The 14,807-nt window shown below is 39.9% G+C and overlaps 1 protein-coding gene across 7 annotated transcripts in view; it reads left to right on the forward strand.

The window, feature by feature from the left end:
* Positions 1-14,807, forward strand: part of jakmip3 (Janus kinase and microtubule interacting protein 3) — a 45,315-nt gene that overhangs the window by 13,658 nt on the left and 16,850 nt on the right. For 6 of the 7 annotated variants that reach the window (XM_064320772.1, XM_064320776.1, XM_064320773.1 and 3 more), the window contains exons 4-5: positions 6,388-6,873; positions 12,423-12,638. In XM_064320772.1, coding sequence (XP_064176842.1) covers positions 6,388-6,873; positions 12,423-12,638 — 702 coding nt within the window. The remainder of the gene's footprint in view (positions 1-6,387; positions 6,874-12,422; positions 12,639-14,807) is intronic. The other variant, XM_064320777.1, reaches the window with a different exon arrangement.

Raw genomic sequence — 14,807 nt, forward strand, 5'->3', positions numbered from 1 at the left:
CCTTGAACAAGTAAAACAGAGTGAATGCTGGCAAAGAAAGAAATACAGGATCCCATAAAAGAGAAGAAAAACTAGTGGATGGGAAAGTGACATGCCATATATAGTCAGGGAGTGAAAAAAAGAAGATGTAAAGGACAAGTCCCCCAGTAGCTGCATGAGGAGCATGACACTGACATTATTCATATGTCAAGGCCTTGTCAGCGACTAAGCCAACACAGCAGAGAGAATCTATTAAAATGTACAGCAGCCATCTTGCTTGACCCATACCATGATAGTGTTTCCCGGTGCACACTAGCTTTCAAAATGGTGTCATACTGTGTGTGACTGGGAAAATGCAAATGAAAATTGATTATCTGTAATCTCGGCTTGACAAAAAAAGTAGTAACCACTAACACCACGCTACAATGTGCATTTTATTTTATTTTACTGAAGTGTAATTCTTAAAAGTTAGGTGCAGGTGAAAAACGGAATCTTCATCAAAAATATCTTTGGCACATAAATTGAACAATTTCATTTCACCTGACCCATATACCACTGAGATACTTGTTAAAATCAGCTGTGGGTACCACAGTAATAATTGTAATCAATATAGCCAAGCTGAAAACTCCATCACTGTGCTGAAGTCCATGGTTGGAGCAGTATGGATTGTCAATAGACACAGCTGCCAAAATAATCGGTATCTTTCTTAGCCCTGGTTCAATGTTGCTTTACCCCCTGAGTGATGGCAGCGGGGGGTAATGTGTCAGTCGTATTGAAGGGATGGCTGTCAGTGGCAGTGGAACTGGGGGGTGGGGCCTTTCAGATCAATTGACAGAATGTAGTGCAATGGTATTTGCAGTTAGAACTGGGAGACTGCTGTAATCTTTCTACTCAACATCCCAACTTGCTTCCCATTAAGGTTCAGTACAGCCTTGTAATATAGATGTTGGATTTGCTGAAGTACATCATGTGGTGCATGTGGTGCTTTCAGTCCGAAGTTTAACCAATTTCATCTGGTGCAAAAACCTACATAGACATGGCACACAGAATGTACTTGATAGCCCTGTGGTAATTATTTTGATTTGAAGATATATATACAGTGCTTCATTATGTTCCAGTTGGTTGCAGTATTATGTGCCAGAGGTAAAACTGAGAGTCATTTATTTCAGAGACATTCTGAGATTCTGAAATGGAGAGGAATATCAAATAGGGAAGTATATCATTCAGTTTCAAAGACACCCACTGGTTGTCAGTACTGGGAAAGAAGCAAACATGCATAGTGTGTAGTTGTTGGAGCCTTATGATTATTTTAGGTGGCATACCTGTGTGATTTATTATTGTGTTATAATATTATGATTAATGTATTATTATTATTGCGGGTTGCATGTTTGCTGTTTTATGTTTAAAAAAAAAATAGCATACTTACCTGGCATATCTAAATACTTCTACTGTGCATAACGGTCACTGCACATCACCAAACCGGAACTAGGGATTAAGGCATGGTAGACTAATTAGACTAATTATGTGTTCCAGCTAGTATAAGTAAATGGCGTTCACTGCAGTGTGTGGCTGTTCATTGAAATGTATGTTTTTGGTTTCATTTACTTGGCCACCATTAGTTACTTTTATATTTGATTATTATCTAAAGGTCTCGAGCCATGGCAGTAGATTTGTTTATCATAATCATGAGGTCTTGTTTATAATAGGTTTTGAAGAGTGTTAGAACTGACAATTCCTAAGACCTGACTGAGGGCTGCTAACTAAATACTGGATCGGTATTTAGTATTTGTTGCGAACTGGGCACTAGAGTGTATCCGTGTATATAACTGATTGCACCGCACCTGGAGTATAGCATACCATATAAATGCTATATTTCTATGGCTAAAACATTTATTCTAGCTAAATGGGATTTGCACGCTTTTGTAGGTCTGTATTCCATAAGCAGTGTGACTGTATTTTCATGCAGCTTGCTGGACTTTGATTAAACTTTTCACCACAGGTGTGCATCCTTCAGATCCTTCACCTTTTTTTCATATTTTGGTCAGATTGCATTTATGCTTAATTGTGTTGCTATCATATATTAAATCACACAAAATTGCTGACCATTTCATGAATATAAGAGTATGGGATTCTGTGCTATCTGTAAAACTGCTCATGTCAAATAGAATTTTATTTGCATAAATGTTACACGATTCTTTTAGCAAGAAGTCTTTATTCAGGGTGACTTGTATAGCATATTAAAGACCAAGTCCAGGTGCCTTGTGCTCAGGTGGGTGTGTATAATGCTAAGTAAGGCTAAATAACATTTTCAGGAGACCTTTAAGCAGTCTTGTCCCAATTAGGATAATAATTTACATCATTTAACAGCCACTCTAAAAATGGTGCTGTAATGAAAATGGGAAAATCTGGTCAGAAGATGGCTAGGTAAAGAGACACCTGTTCAGTCATCCTTAATAGATCATACTGGCTGAGCCATCGTACAGGCCCCTGTGAATTGTGACCGCTCTACCGTTTAACGACCGTGACTAACCAAAGCATTGGAGGTGATGGTGAATCTCTTTTTTCCTTGCATGAGCAGAAGGGGGGGGGGTCTCTGTGTGGCACATGAGGTGTGACAGGTGCCTCAACCGGTTTCCCCCTGAGGGCAAAACTCTGCATTCTGCCCACGCTGTCTGCCCATTCTCCAGCACTCCTCGTGAGCCCTCATCACTGACTCCGATCGATAGCACCGGCCCGGCAGAGACAAACTCGCAGAGCATTCTCTGAATAATAATGCCACTCCACTTAAAATACCAGCAGTTGCCTCAAACCTCTCTTGCTCCCATGGACCAATGGGAGCATTTCACAGCGATGTCACATCCATAAGGTCACCCTTCAGAGTTAGGTTAATTTAGGAGACACTGGTTCTACATGCCCTATGTCATATTATTGTGTAATGAATACATAAATACATTGGCCTGGATACAGTCAGCATTTTCCTTAAATTTGTCTCACTAATAAAACCATGTGTGAGTGAAAGAGAATGGAGAGCTACCATGAAAATTGACACTGTGCATTTTAATGTTGTGAAACATATTAATAACATGTTATGTAGTGTAATGATTTGAGGCATACTGGCATGTAGTAGCCTACATACTTTATTTCATGATGTTTTACAATATAGGATGCATTGTCCACCTCTGATTACCCTATGTAGTTGGAGTGTGCTGTAGTGAAGAATGGAGTAATGCTTGAGCCTGTATATTTACTCGTGGTTATAAGCCTTGTTATTCCCCTCTTAAACCACCTCAAAGACTGTGTAAAAAACTAAGAATTCCTCTCGATGATAAACTGTGGTTTTTGGTATGGAAAAGTTGCTGAATGATTATCTGTTCATTCCGACAAATCAATAGAGAAGCCCTGCATCTCTACACTAGTTCCCGTAGCACTAACAGCATTCAGCATTCAAAATATTTCAATATTTGCTGTTTCCTGTCTGCAGCCAAGGATGTCTTGATTTGTGTCCAGTGACAGAACATTTTGTTGTGTAGTGTGTTTTGTTGACATGCAAGGCTTCAAACACAGCAGTTGATATACATTTTCAGAGAGCTATGGGATATTTTAATCTTCAGCAAGAGAGCAGGAATTGATATTTCGGTGGACATCTTACCCAGGGGCCTCTAGATTTTCATATCCAACTCACAAAAAAGGCCGTGACTTTAAAAATGACTGTAGCGGTGGTGAGTGAGTCTGCTTTTAGCAAAGGTTATGTTACCCAGGAAATTGCAATCGTCTTGAGATGTAACGGCCACACTTTCCCTCTGATCTCGGGTGAGCTGGAATTGAACCTTTCCTATAGCCTGCTGGTATTGAGGTTAGAGCTCAGAACATTGTTTTTGATAAATGCTTTGTACCATATTGAGTTTCATTCGGTTTTCACACTGGTCCGTCTTTTGTTCCAGTATAGCATTAAGTGACAAAGGTTAATGCTGAGAAGTAAATGTCATGTATTGATGTTTACTGAGTATTACATTGCTTTCTATTTCCAGGACTGTAAAATAGCAAGTTTGAGTCATCTTTTTCATAAACATAACATAACCATCTAGTATTCTGATATGAATAAGGAAAGGTCAGTTTTCACTCCTATTAACTGCCATTTCTTCCCATGTTAACTGAATATTTCCTCCATACAGTATTAATTGTGGTTAAGAGACTAATTACCTGGATTTCTTTCTATTCGCTTGAAGCTGCTATACTGTGGATGTATGTAATTCCAGTCTAATGTCTTGCTGTTCTTTCGACTGGACAAACATCAATGGATTTTTGCATGGAACATATTTTTTCAAACTTTTATATGCATTATATTCATTTGATAACTATGAAATTGACATGTCTGCAATTACAATGGTGCGCCTTTTCTTTCTCTACTAAGAAAGTTGCATTAATATCATCTTGTCTCTTCACAACAATTCTGTATGATTAATGTCATAACCGATAAGACATAAAATATTTTGTAGTCTGGTTGTCTTATATGTCACTGTGATGAAATGCATACAGTAATTTAAGCCACTAAAATGGTGCATGTCCCTACTCTAAGCTTTCCTAACACATGCAAAAGAGCATCCGTGCTCAACGAACATACCCTGGGTAAATAAAGGTTAATTTTTTTTTTTTTTTAACATGAAGACAAAAACAGATATGTGGTGATTTCTGGACTGCAGTAATGAGGACAGTGCCAATTGTGAGATGTTCAGGATTAATGGCGCCTTTTAAACACTGTTTGGGGATACATCATGAAAAAGACAAACTGTGATGTGATTAATGGTAAGTGTGAGGTAGGGATCATAATGTTATGATGAGCAGCGACTAGGAACAAGTCATCTCAGGGTCGACAGACTCTCGCTTGCCCAGCGGTTAAATTCAATAAAGCCATTGTATTTTCCCGTGTCAGCCTCTCTGTCTCCAGCTAGTATGGCTACAGATCTTTGTTGTTTGACGAGAATGAACGGTGCACAGTACGTATGACACAAAACGAAAATGTATGGATCTAAGTCCTTTGTGTAAGATGCATCACAAACTCAGCAGTTTTTGTTTTTTTCCCCCCTTTGTTGAAACTGGATCAGAAGCTCCCATGCATTGTCTTATATTATGTGGTGCAGTAGTAATTTGGAAATGTTCAATTTAGGCAATTAGTGGAATTCAGTGAAATTATGACTTTGGTGATTACTTGATCAATATACTTGTACTGTTTACTATTCTTTACTTAGAAAAAACATTTGACATTTTTGGTGTTTTTTTGTCTGTTTCATTTTTGTTTTCATTTATTTCCACAGCAGACAAAAGCAATGCCTTTTGAGAAGTGAAACAAAAATATCTTGTTTAAAATGCATTGCAGGTAGGTTGAATAGAGGCTTTCTGTACCACAGCAGGCTTTTCATCCAGTAGGAGCAGAGCATTTTGCTACCCAAGATACTGTTTCCTTTGTGAACTACTCCACAGAGACATGCTCTAACAGAACTCAAGTACATTGCTCTTAAGCATTCAGGCTGATATTTTCCATACTTTGAGGAATTACAATATTTCCACATTTTCATCCTCCACATTATTTAATTTCACAATAGCAGTTTTATATGCTGAGACTATGTGCATTTTGTTTCAAACCTGTCTTATGTTTCATCATCCTTCATAGATGACATCTGTGTCAAACAATAATACTTTGGAATTCAGTATTTCCAGGTTTGCAAAGGGTACTACAGTTAATTTGGTGTAATAGTCAAAATCTTCCACCTATTTGAGTGGAACCATAATTACAGAGAGTGTGTCAGAATGTGTGCTGCTTTTGCCTGAGCTATTTTTAGTTCTTCTGTCCCTCTGGGTCCTGCAGCCATGCAGGGAGCAGATTGGCTCGCGCCTTGTTGTCACATTAACAGTTGTCCTGCTCTGAGTCGCCCTCCGGCATAAACGTTGGTTGTTATTGTAATGGCGCAAAGAGCACTCGATACCCTTGAATATACTTCACCAGACTGACGACAGCCAGCGTTACTGTTGTTCATTATTATCGGATTTGACAAGAATTTGGCCTGAATTCCAGCGCATCTCAGACTGCTTGTGTGTGACATATCCCCCAACAAAAAAAATAATTAAATAAATAAGATATACAGTACGTATAAAATACCGGATAGTAAATAAAACATGAGTATGCATTCAATGGAGAGAAGAGAGGCAGTGAGGGCTGCATTCCAAAAATAAAAACTGAGTCATCAGGGACTGGTGGGCATGGAAGGAAGTGACAGTCTGTAATGAAACTGAAACGTTATTTATTTGAAGTGACTTGATTTGATTTGATTAGGAGGGCGTGGGCGGGGCCGTTGAGCATTGAGACCACGCCGCGATTGAGACCTTTCCCCTGCTCTTGCCCCCACCCCGCAGATCAGCAAGCTCGAGCGGGAGAAGTCACAGGAGCTGAGGCACGAGCAGCACAAGTCGACGGTGGTGGTGACGGAGCTGAAGGCCAAGCTCCACGAGGAGAAGATGAAGGAGGTGCACTGCGTCCGCGAGACGCTCCTGCGGCAGCACGAGTCCGAGCTGCTGCGGGTCATCAAAATCAAGGACAACGAGATCCAGCGGCTCCAGGCGCTGGTCAACGTCCTCCGCGACGGCTCCGCCGACAAGGTCAAGACGGCGCTCTTCGCCGAGGCCAAGGAGGAGGCCCGGCGCGGCTTCGAGACGGAGAAGACCCGCATGCAGCAGGAGATCTACGAGCTGAAGGGCGTCAAGCGGCAAATGGAGGAGGCCCTGACCCTGGCGGTGCAGGCCGACAAGATCAAGGCGGCCGAGATCCGCAGCGTCAACCACTTGCACCAGGAGGAGATCAACCGCATCAAGAAGGAGTGCGAGAGGGAGATCCGTAGGCTGGTATGTGTCTCCTTTCTGTACTTCTGTAATATTTTGTAATTTGCTGCTCATTTTAATTGTGTTCATTACTGTGCTACGTACATATATACATACAGCACGCGTTTATGTACATATGTGTGTTGGGGTCATTACTGAACATCTGTACTTGCATCTTACTTGTATATTGAGATGCAATTAAATTATTGTGTGAGAGGTCTACAGTCTGATATGCGAACATTATCGAGCTTGTCCCACTTATTTATATTACAGCATTCCATTTTTTCCGCCATTGTCAGTTGCGTTGTAAATTGAGCTGCATGTTAATCTGGGGTCATTAGAGAAAATCTATATCTCGTGTCATTCTAGTATGATGAATTTAAAATGAATTGACGTGAACTGGATTTCTGAGGCCTCCTTCTCGTGTCACTGGACAGCGTTAGTCTCACTGCATGGGGCGTGTCGCCGTATCAACAGAACGTGCAGACTAAGTGAGCCGTCTGCGATTGTGACATATTAAAGTGTGTGAAAATCCAATGCAAGGCAGTCTCAAAGGTTGCAGGTTTCACTCAATGGAGAATTGACAGTTTCCAAGCTTACACAAATCTTTTTTAAGTAGAAATGAGACCCATATATACATTAGCCATTGCTAAAAAAATCTCAAAGAGTCGTTAACTAAAGACTACAATGCATATTTCATGGGTACAATGGACCGCAATAATGTTTTCTTCCTTATAGACACTGGGAACTTGATGGCCTCCTAATTGCATCTACAGTTCATTAAACATCCATTACAGCAGTTAGACGGTGATACAAGGCTTCTCAGGTTCTTAGCTGTCAAAATCCATTAAAATGATCAATAGGAACTACGTTGGGCCTTGAGGTTCATTTGAGCAAACATTCATTATGGGATGATGTCCACTAACATGCCAAATGGAGGCGATTACATGAATGCAATATAATAAGTTTATTGCACGTGTCTGAACATTCAGATTTCATTATACCCATGAAAGTGTTCAATGAAATGCTGGATATAGTTAGCCTATGGGGTCTATTAAAAGGAATAGTCTTTCTCACCAGCCTAGACCTACTACCTACTGCCTGTGAGAGACAGAATCCCAGATATTTTCATGTCCCCCATCTCACTTCCTTCCTTCCTTCCTTCTTTCTTTCCTTCCTCCCATCCTTCCTACCTTCTGTCCTTCCTTTCTTCCATCCTTCCTTCCTTAATTCACAAAAAAAAACACAATTCTCTCTCTCTCTTTCTCTCTCTTTCTCTTTTTCTTGTTACCTTGCCACTGTGATTCATCATCTATCCTCACAAAAAGTTGAATTAATATTAGCTGTTTATTGTCATATGTGCCGGGGCAGCAAAATACCTGAATTAACAAGAGCCATATCATTATCTGGGTAACAGAATTATGATCTTATTGATCTGACTAATGTTCACTTTTATGTTTGTTCATAAAATTTTCTTTTAAAATGGCCACCTTGTTTTATGTTCATTACCTTGCTGTAAGAGCTAGCTGCCTAACAGCCTGATATGGGAACTTCTCAATTCCCATGATGCTCTCTGCTGAAGGGCATAAATAGAAGAGCCTCTTTGAGATGCATCTCTTCTCTGGGGCATGAATGCCTGCATTTAATAAAATGTAGTGCTGAGCATGACTAAAGCCTGAATGATCTGGAGACTATTGAAGTACTGTATACATCTGCTCAGAAAGCCTTGATGTATTATAGTGCATTTCACAAAAAAAAATGTATTCAATAAACAAAATAATAATAATAATAATCATCATCATCATCATCATCATCGTCATCATTGTTTGGACAGTGGCAATGCCATGAGAAATCTTGTTCAAATTCCTGTAATTCCTCAAATTCAAGTAACTGTAATTAGATGCTGTTTCATATCATAGTAATTATAATTATGCATTTATTCTATTTTTTTTCTTTTTTTATTAATAGCATAGTTGTATCATTTACTGCCAATATTCAAAAAGATTCTACCAACCGGAGGCACCATTCTAAACACACAACACCGTTAGCCCTCTCTGTGGTCCCCCCGTTTGATTTACGTTCAGGCAGGACTCTGATACACTCCTAATTAATGTAAATAATGCCCCCCGCCCAATCCTCCCACCAATTCTGACAGAGAAACAGCACAGCACAGCACAACTGACTGCGCATGTAACAGAACTGCACAGGCTTAGTTTGCAGCATTGACAGCTGACTGCATCATCACATGCATGTAAGGCATGTAAGTGGTTTCCAGTGCTGGATTTCTACTCATTTAAATCAAGTGGATTTGCAGGGGAAATGCCAGAGGAGTCTAGATCAGTGTTTGACCCCAAATGTTTCTCGAGGTAAAGGAATTAGCTTTGGTTTCACCCCAATTTCTCCCATTATAAATGATCCACTGAAACATTCTTGCAGACACACATTGGTTTATTTAGCATTATAACAGTTTGGGGAAGGATAAAGGAAACTGCACACCGGCTCAAGACAGGAACCGTGACAGGATTAGTTGAACCGTTTAGCACAATGAATTACATATGATGTGAACTGAAGGAATCTCTCTGCAACCCAGATGTCCAAAGCCTCAAATACAGATTTATGATAACGTTATGCATAAGATCACTTTTGCAAAGGAAAATAGGTCAAACGTAAGGAATTAATTGACCATCGAGTAAACACTGCACTTTGAAATGAGCATTCATAGCAGCAGGATACCATATCAGTGCATATTTAATTGCACAGTAGATGCCAGTGTGCTGGTTGATGTATACGATTCCACTTTAGATATTCTAGTTAGTTGTAATACTGCATATTTACTGAAGCACGCTGGGTTTAGTTCTTTGCCTAAGGGAACAACAGCAATGCCCCTTTGTCATTGGAACCTTGGTACTTCCTAGATGAAAGGCCAGCTCACCATACAAATCTGAATTTTTAAAATGCAAGAAGAATGCAAAGTTTCTTTTCCTCATTAATTCAGGATTGAGTGGGTTCAGCGACAGTGCAGAGGACAGTTTGCGTTCCTGCCACGGGCACTATGTGCTCAACTTCATCAGTCACTAGATAAACCAGCACCTCACCTCCGGAAAGAGCCCAGGGATTATCCACAAAATTGAAGCTGAGTAGGAGGCAGGGAGCTGGTGTCTACTACGAATCGGTAGCGAAGCTCAGTGTACAGCATAGAGTTGAGAGGAACGCCTCCGGTCGCCATGGCAATCGGTGCGGCGGCAACCTGGAGATGAGGCCATCGCCTCTAAGCGTTGTGTAGAGGTGCCCTGGAGTGATGGACGACAATAGACAAAGAGGGAGGCTGCTCTGTGGACGCAGACCCTGCTTTCTTTCCCCTCCCGGCCCTCTGGCGTGGACAGGCGGTCCCCTTGTCCAAAGCTGCGTCACCATCTCTGGGCATAGCGTAGCTCTCCAGATTCGCTGAACTGCATGCCCAAAATGGGCACACTGAATCATGAATCATATTACAGTCCATAGAGATCATGAATCATATTACGGCCTACAGAGGGAATTTTCTTCTAATGACAAGATGCTTCTTGATATGTTACACAAGGCGAAGTAAGTTGTTCATGCCCACAACATGGACTAGTCCTGTGTCTTGCACCCCACTTTTTGTTTCCTCCTTGTTTTCTGATATGCTGGATGTATCTTCGCTCTGAGGCAGTACAGACATAAATAAATAATGTCAAATACCATAAATAATGCTACAGTATTTTAAGAGTAGCGGAAGTCAAGGTTCCAGTGGTCAGAGTGGAATCTATGGGTTGTGAAACCAGCTGCTCTGTTTATGCGGTAGTATATACTGAGACGTGTATTTCACTACCTGCCATCGCTTACGGCCTCATTTGCATACCATTTCCATAAAATGATCTGATCTACATATGATTTATTGCTGCTAGACAATTCCAAGTCGTTTAAGGCCTAAGTATCATAAACTCTGCGTGCATTTTTTCTGTTGCAGGATATTCACAAGCGTGGTTAAAATCCCAGTGTAATTGCAGCCCGTAGGTGGTTAATATCTTAAAGGTCCTGGCAATTATTATTGTTTTTCTTTTTTTACCGGTGGAAATGTGCAGGGAATATTAAATTGGGTTTATGGGCACCGATCAAACGTGAATTACACGGGCTCATTTCCATACATCATGTCATACTCATGCAAATCAGGAGTGCGCACATGCCAAGAGGACAGCGGGATCGATTTCGGGATCGGCCTGTCACGCGCCGCAGAATGCTAATACCAGGGGAGAGAGAGGCGGTGGACATGTCCGTCGATGACGGGCGGGTTGTTGATAGCGCCCTTGGCCACACTCCGCGTGTGTCCAATCGGGCCGGACCTACCTGGAGCTCAGAGCATCGAACAGCGCTGCCGTCTGCCAGTGACGGGTTAGGTTAGGTTTGCTTCTGCCGAAACTTCCCTTTCATGGGGTTATCGGGAGCATCACCTAGTTTAGTACACTTGGAACACGGGGAGTTGAGGACACTGTGAGACTCATCTGTTGGTCATTGATCGCCCTGGTGACTCATGCTGTAGCCTGTGTGAAGATCACAAAGGTAAAGGAGCTGCTTTGTCAAATATAAGTAACAAAAAGGTAACTAAAATGTATATATTTTCTCACTGATTATTATTATTATTATTATTATTATTATTATTATTATTATATGCATTTATTTATTTATTTATTTATTTACTCATTGATTTATTGGAAAATGTAGGGCAAGAAATGTGCAGTTTTGAACAAAAGCAAAAAGCATAGAGCGCAATTGTGCATTTCCAAAATTTCGTAGTCCCATCAGTTTCATACCGCAGATCCAAGTGTGGGTGAGGGCGAGGGGGGATGAACACATTTGTTATCATTTGCTGAATTCACCCTGTAAAAGCTCTCATGGCTGTACTGTTGTTGCCACTTTCCAGCAAAGAAGCCGCATTAGAAGTTCCATCTGTGTGGGTGGATGGCACATGAATTGAAAGGATTTCATTCTGTACGCGAAACTGCTCTTGATAGGATGGCAGAAATCTGTATTCCCTTCACGCATACATTTAATGACTCTATTGTGATTCACTGTATGAAATATGAAACATTTGGAAATATTTGACTATGTGAGTAAAATATGGAATTAGAAAATGTTATGAATAAGTATGTTCCCTGTGGTCATACATCCATTTTTGTTTATTCAGTCAGAGTTCATAAAATTAATACATACAAAGGGTGTCAAAGATAAATGTAAAAAATATAAACTTATACAAATAACTGGCAGTGAAGAACTGCTAACAATTTAAATTGGTTAAGCGCTGGTTTTATAGGCAATACTGACTTTGACAATGGCCTATCATTGCAAACAACTGGCCAGAATTTATTTTGACTCATATCAAGATCAAAACATAGCCGACAAATCCCCTACTGTCAGTTTCACCATTTAGAGTGGGTGCGACTTAGGACCAGCTTCAACGAAAGGTTTCCATGGCGACCACCGACCTGCACAGCGCGTGTGCGTGCGTGTGTGGTATGTGTGTGGTGTGTGTGTGTCATTGTGCTCTGTTCTCCTTGTAGATGGATGAGATTAAGGTAAAAGACAGAGCAGTCTACATGATGGAAAAGGAGCTGGGCGTCCAAGCTGGGCAGACTCAGAAGCTCCAGCTCCAGAAAGAGGCTCTAGATGAGCAGCTTGTCCAGTTCAGGGAGGCTGAGCGACATCTGGCCAGCCCCAAACGCGAGGCTCCTTATGCGAGTGGTGCAGGAGACGTCTCTGATCATTCAGGAAGCCCTGTAAGCAATTTTTTTTTTTCCCCTGATCTATCTTTCACACAGAGCTCATAGCTGCTGCTGCTGCTTGATCAGTACTGTAGTCTACTGGGCCATACCCAGCTTCCCATCTGTGATTTAAGACAAGCCAAGCTAAAATGGCATTCCAGCTTTTTTCTTTCTTTCATTCTTTGTGATTATATCTGGTATTATTCATTTTGGTATGCCACTTGAGTGACTTTGCTTGGTCTTATTTAGTTTTGCTATCTAGAATAATAAATGTACTCATGCAATCCATACATGAGGTTAAAAATGTACTTTCTTTGGTATTCAGAAGGAAACCATTTTCTACCTGTATGACATAACTGATCTTTCCTAGAACTGTTTTTAATTATTATCTGGTTACTGGCTTGTAAGACCAGATAATTGATGCAAAGATCTGATTTGTCCCTCACTTGAACTCAGTCACTGGTTTGGTGGTGTTTACTGCAAATGGATTCTTGACAAATACAAACTTCCACTGCTTGTCTAAGCCAGCGCAACCCACTGTGGTCCCTAATGTTTCCGCTATAGGGTGGAAAATAATACCAGATAAATTACCAAAATACCAAAATACCAAATAAACTTGTTATAAAGCTTAAAATGCATTAAGATCACATACACCATTTTGTCACTTCTTCTTGGCCATTTAAATGAAAAATAAATAAATAAATCAAAGTAAAACATCCTCTTTATCATATTAAAATAAAATTAAAATTCTTCACTCCTGACGAGAAGAATTTCACAAGATTTACTGCTGTTCTGATTAAAAAAATAATAATAATGTGGCCTGAAGAAAGTGACATATTTCTTGTTATTGCATTGCTTTAACAGTGAGACGATAGCTTGAGGTCACTTAATGATCAAACTACATGAACAAATTGTTGTTTCTAAGGACAACTAACACTTACATAACTCTTCAGTAAAAGCTGTCGGCTGCCGCTGTTGCATTTCTGTTTTTTTTTCTTTGAGTAAAATGTGCCTTAATGCTTCTTTGCTTACTCATTTTTTTACTCATTTTTTAGAGTTTACGTTAATGTTTAAGTATGTGGCTCATTGGAAATAATTTCAAAAGAGTTACACATTGTAACTGAATTAATTTGATTCTGAAAAAAATTTAGGATATCATGACGGTTGTTAAAAACGTCTCCTGCACCCATTGAATAAGGAATTCTCGCCGTGTCTTTGTATTTTTATTTTTATTGTTTTCTCTTATGTTACGTGCTCTTTAATTTTATGATTTTTATGTGACCCATGACTTCATTTTCATGATACAGGGAAGTGTATGTTGTCTATATTCCAAATAAGGGTTAGTTCACTTCCTGAATATTTATGACAATACTTCAGTTTTGATGTTTTTGATTGGTCCAGACAGTTTTTGTGTGCAACGAAGGCCATTTTAGATATTTAGAGAAGTTTCTAATGACCTGACCACTTTACAATGGCAGATATGGGAGCATTTGGGGGGTTTGGTTACTAAAGCAAGAAAATAAAAGCCACTTTTACAGCAACATTATGTTTCCAGCAGTTGTGGGATTAATTTTATGGCATGTATTCACTATAATAAACATAGATATCAATTTTTAAAATGTGTCATAACTTCTTTCCTTGAGTGCAGTAGTTTCAGGTTACATGTGCCATGGGAATAATTTCAATCAAAAATAATATTAAACATATTACTTTTTAAAGAATAATCAGGTAATAAACTTTCATACACCCCATGGAGGCATAATAGCACCATACTAGCTGCAATAGAGTTACTTGAAGTGTCTTTTCCTGCTTTAGACCATGATCTGGGTGGACTGAAAACATGCAATAAAACTAAAAAAAAGAACAGAAAGTGAACTAACTATTCACATAAATAGCACATTTTGGATTTGATAAATTAAATGAGATTGTTTGGGAATACTGAATTCAATGTTTCTCAGTGTTATCCTGTCAATTCATGAGACACCACCTCACTCCCCTGTTACATATGTCTTTGTGCTTAAACTATATACAAATATATAAAACCGCAAAATCAACATGCACGGTCACACACACACACACACACACACACAGACACACTTCCAGGCATGAACACAAAGGCCACTATATTAAGCACTCTCAAATTTAAATACATGTATTAGTCTGACAGTTGTGCTAGTATGTGTG

The sequence above is a fragment of the Anguilla rostrata genome, chromosome 2, assembly GCF_018555375.3.
Source record: "Anguilla rostrata isolate EN2019 chromosome 2, ASM1855537v3, whole genome shotgun sequence".
NCBI classification, from domain to species: domain Eukaryota; kingdom Metazoa; phylum Chordata; class Actinopteri; order Anguilliformes; family Anguillidae; genus Anguilla; species Anguilla rostrata.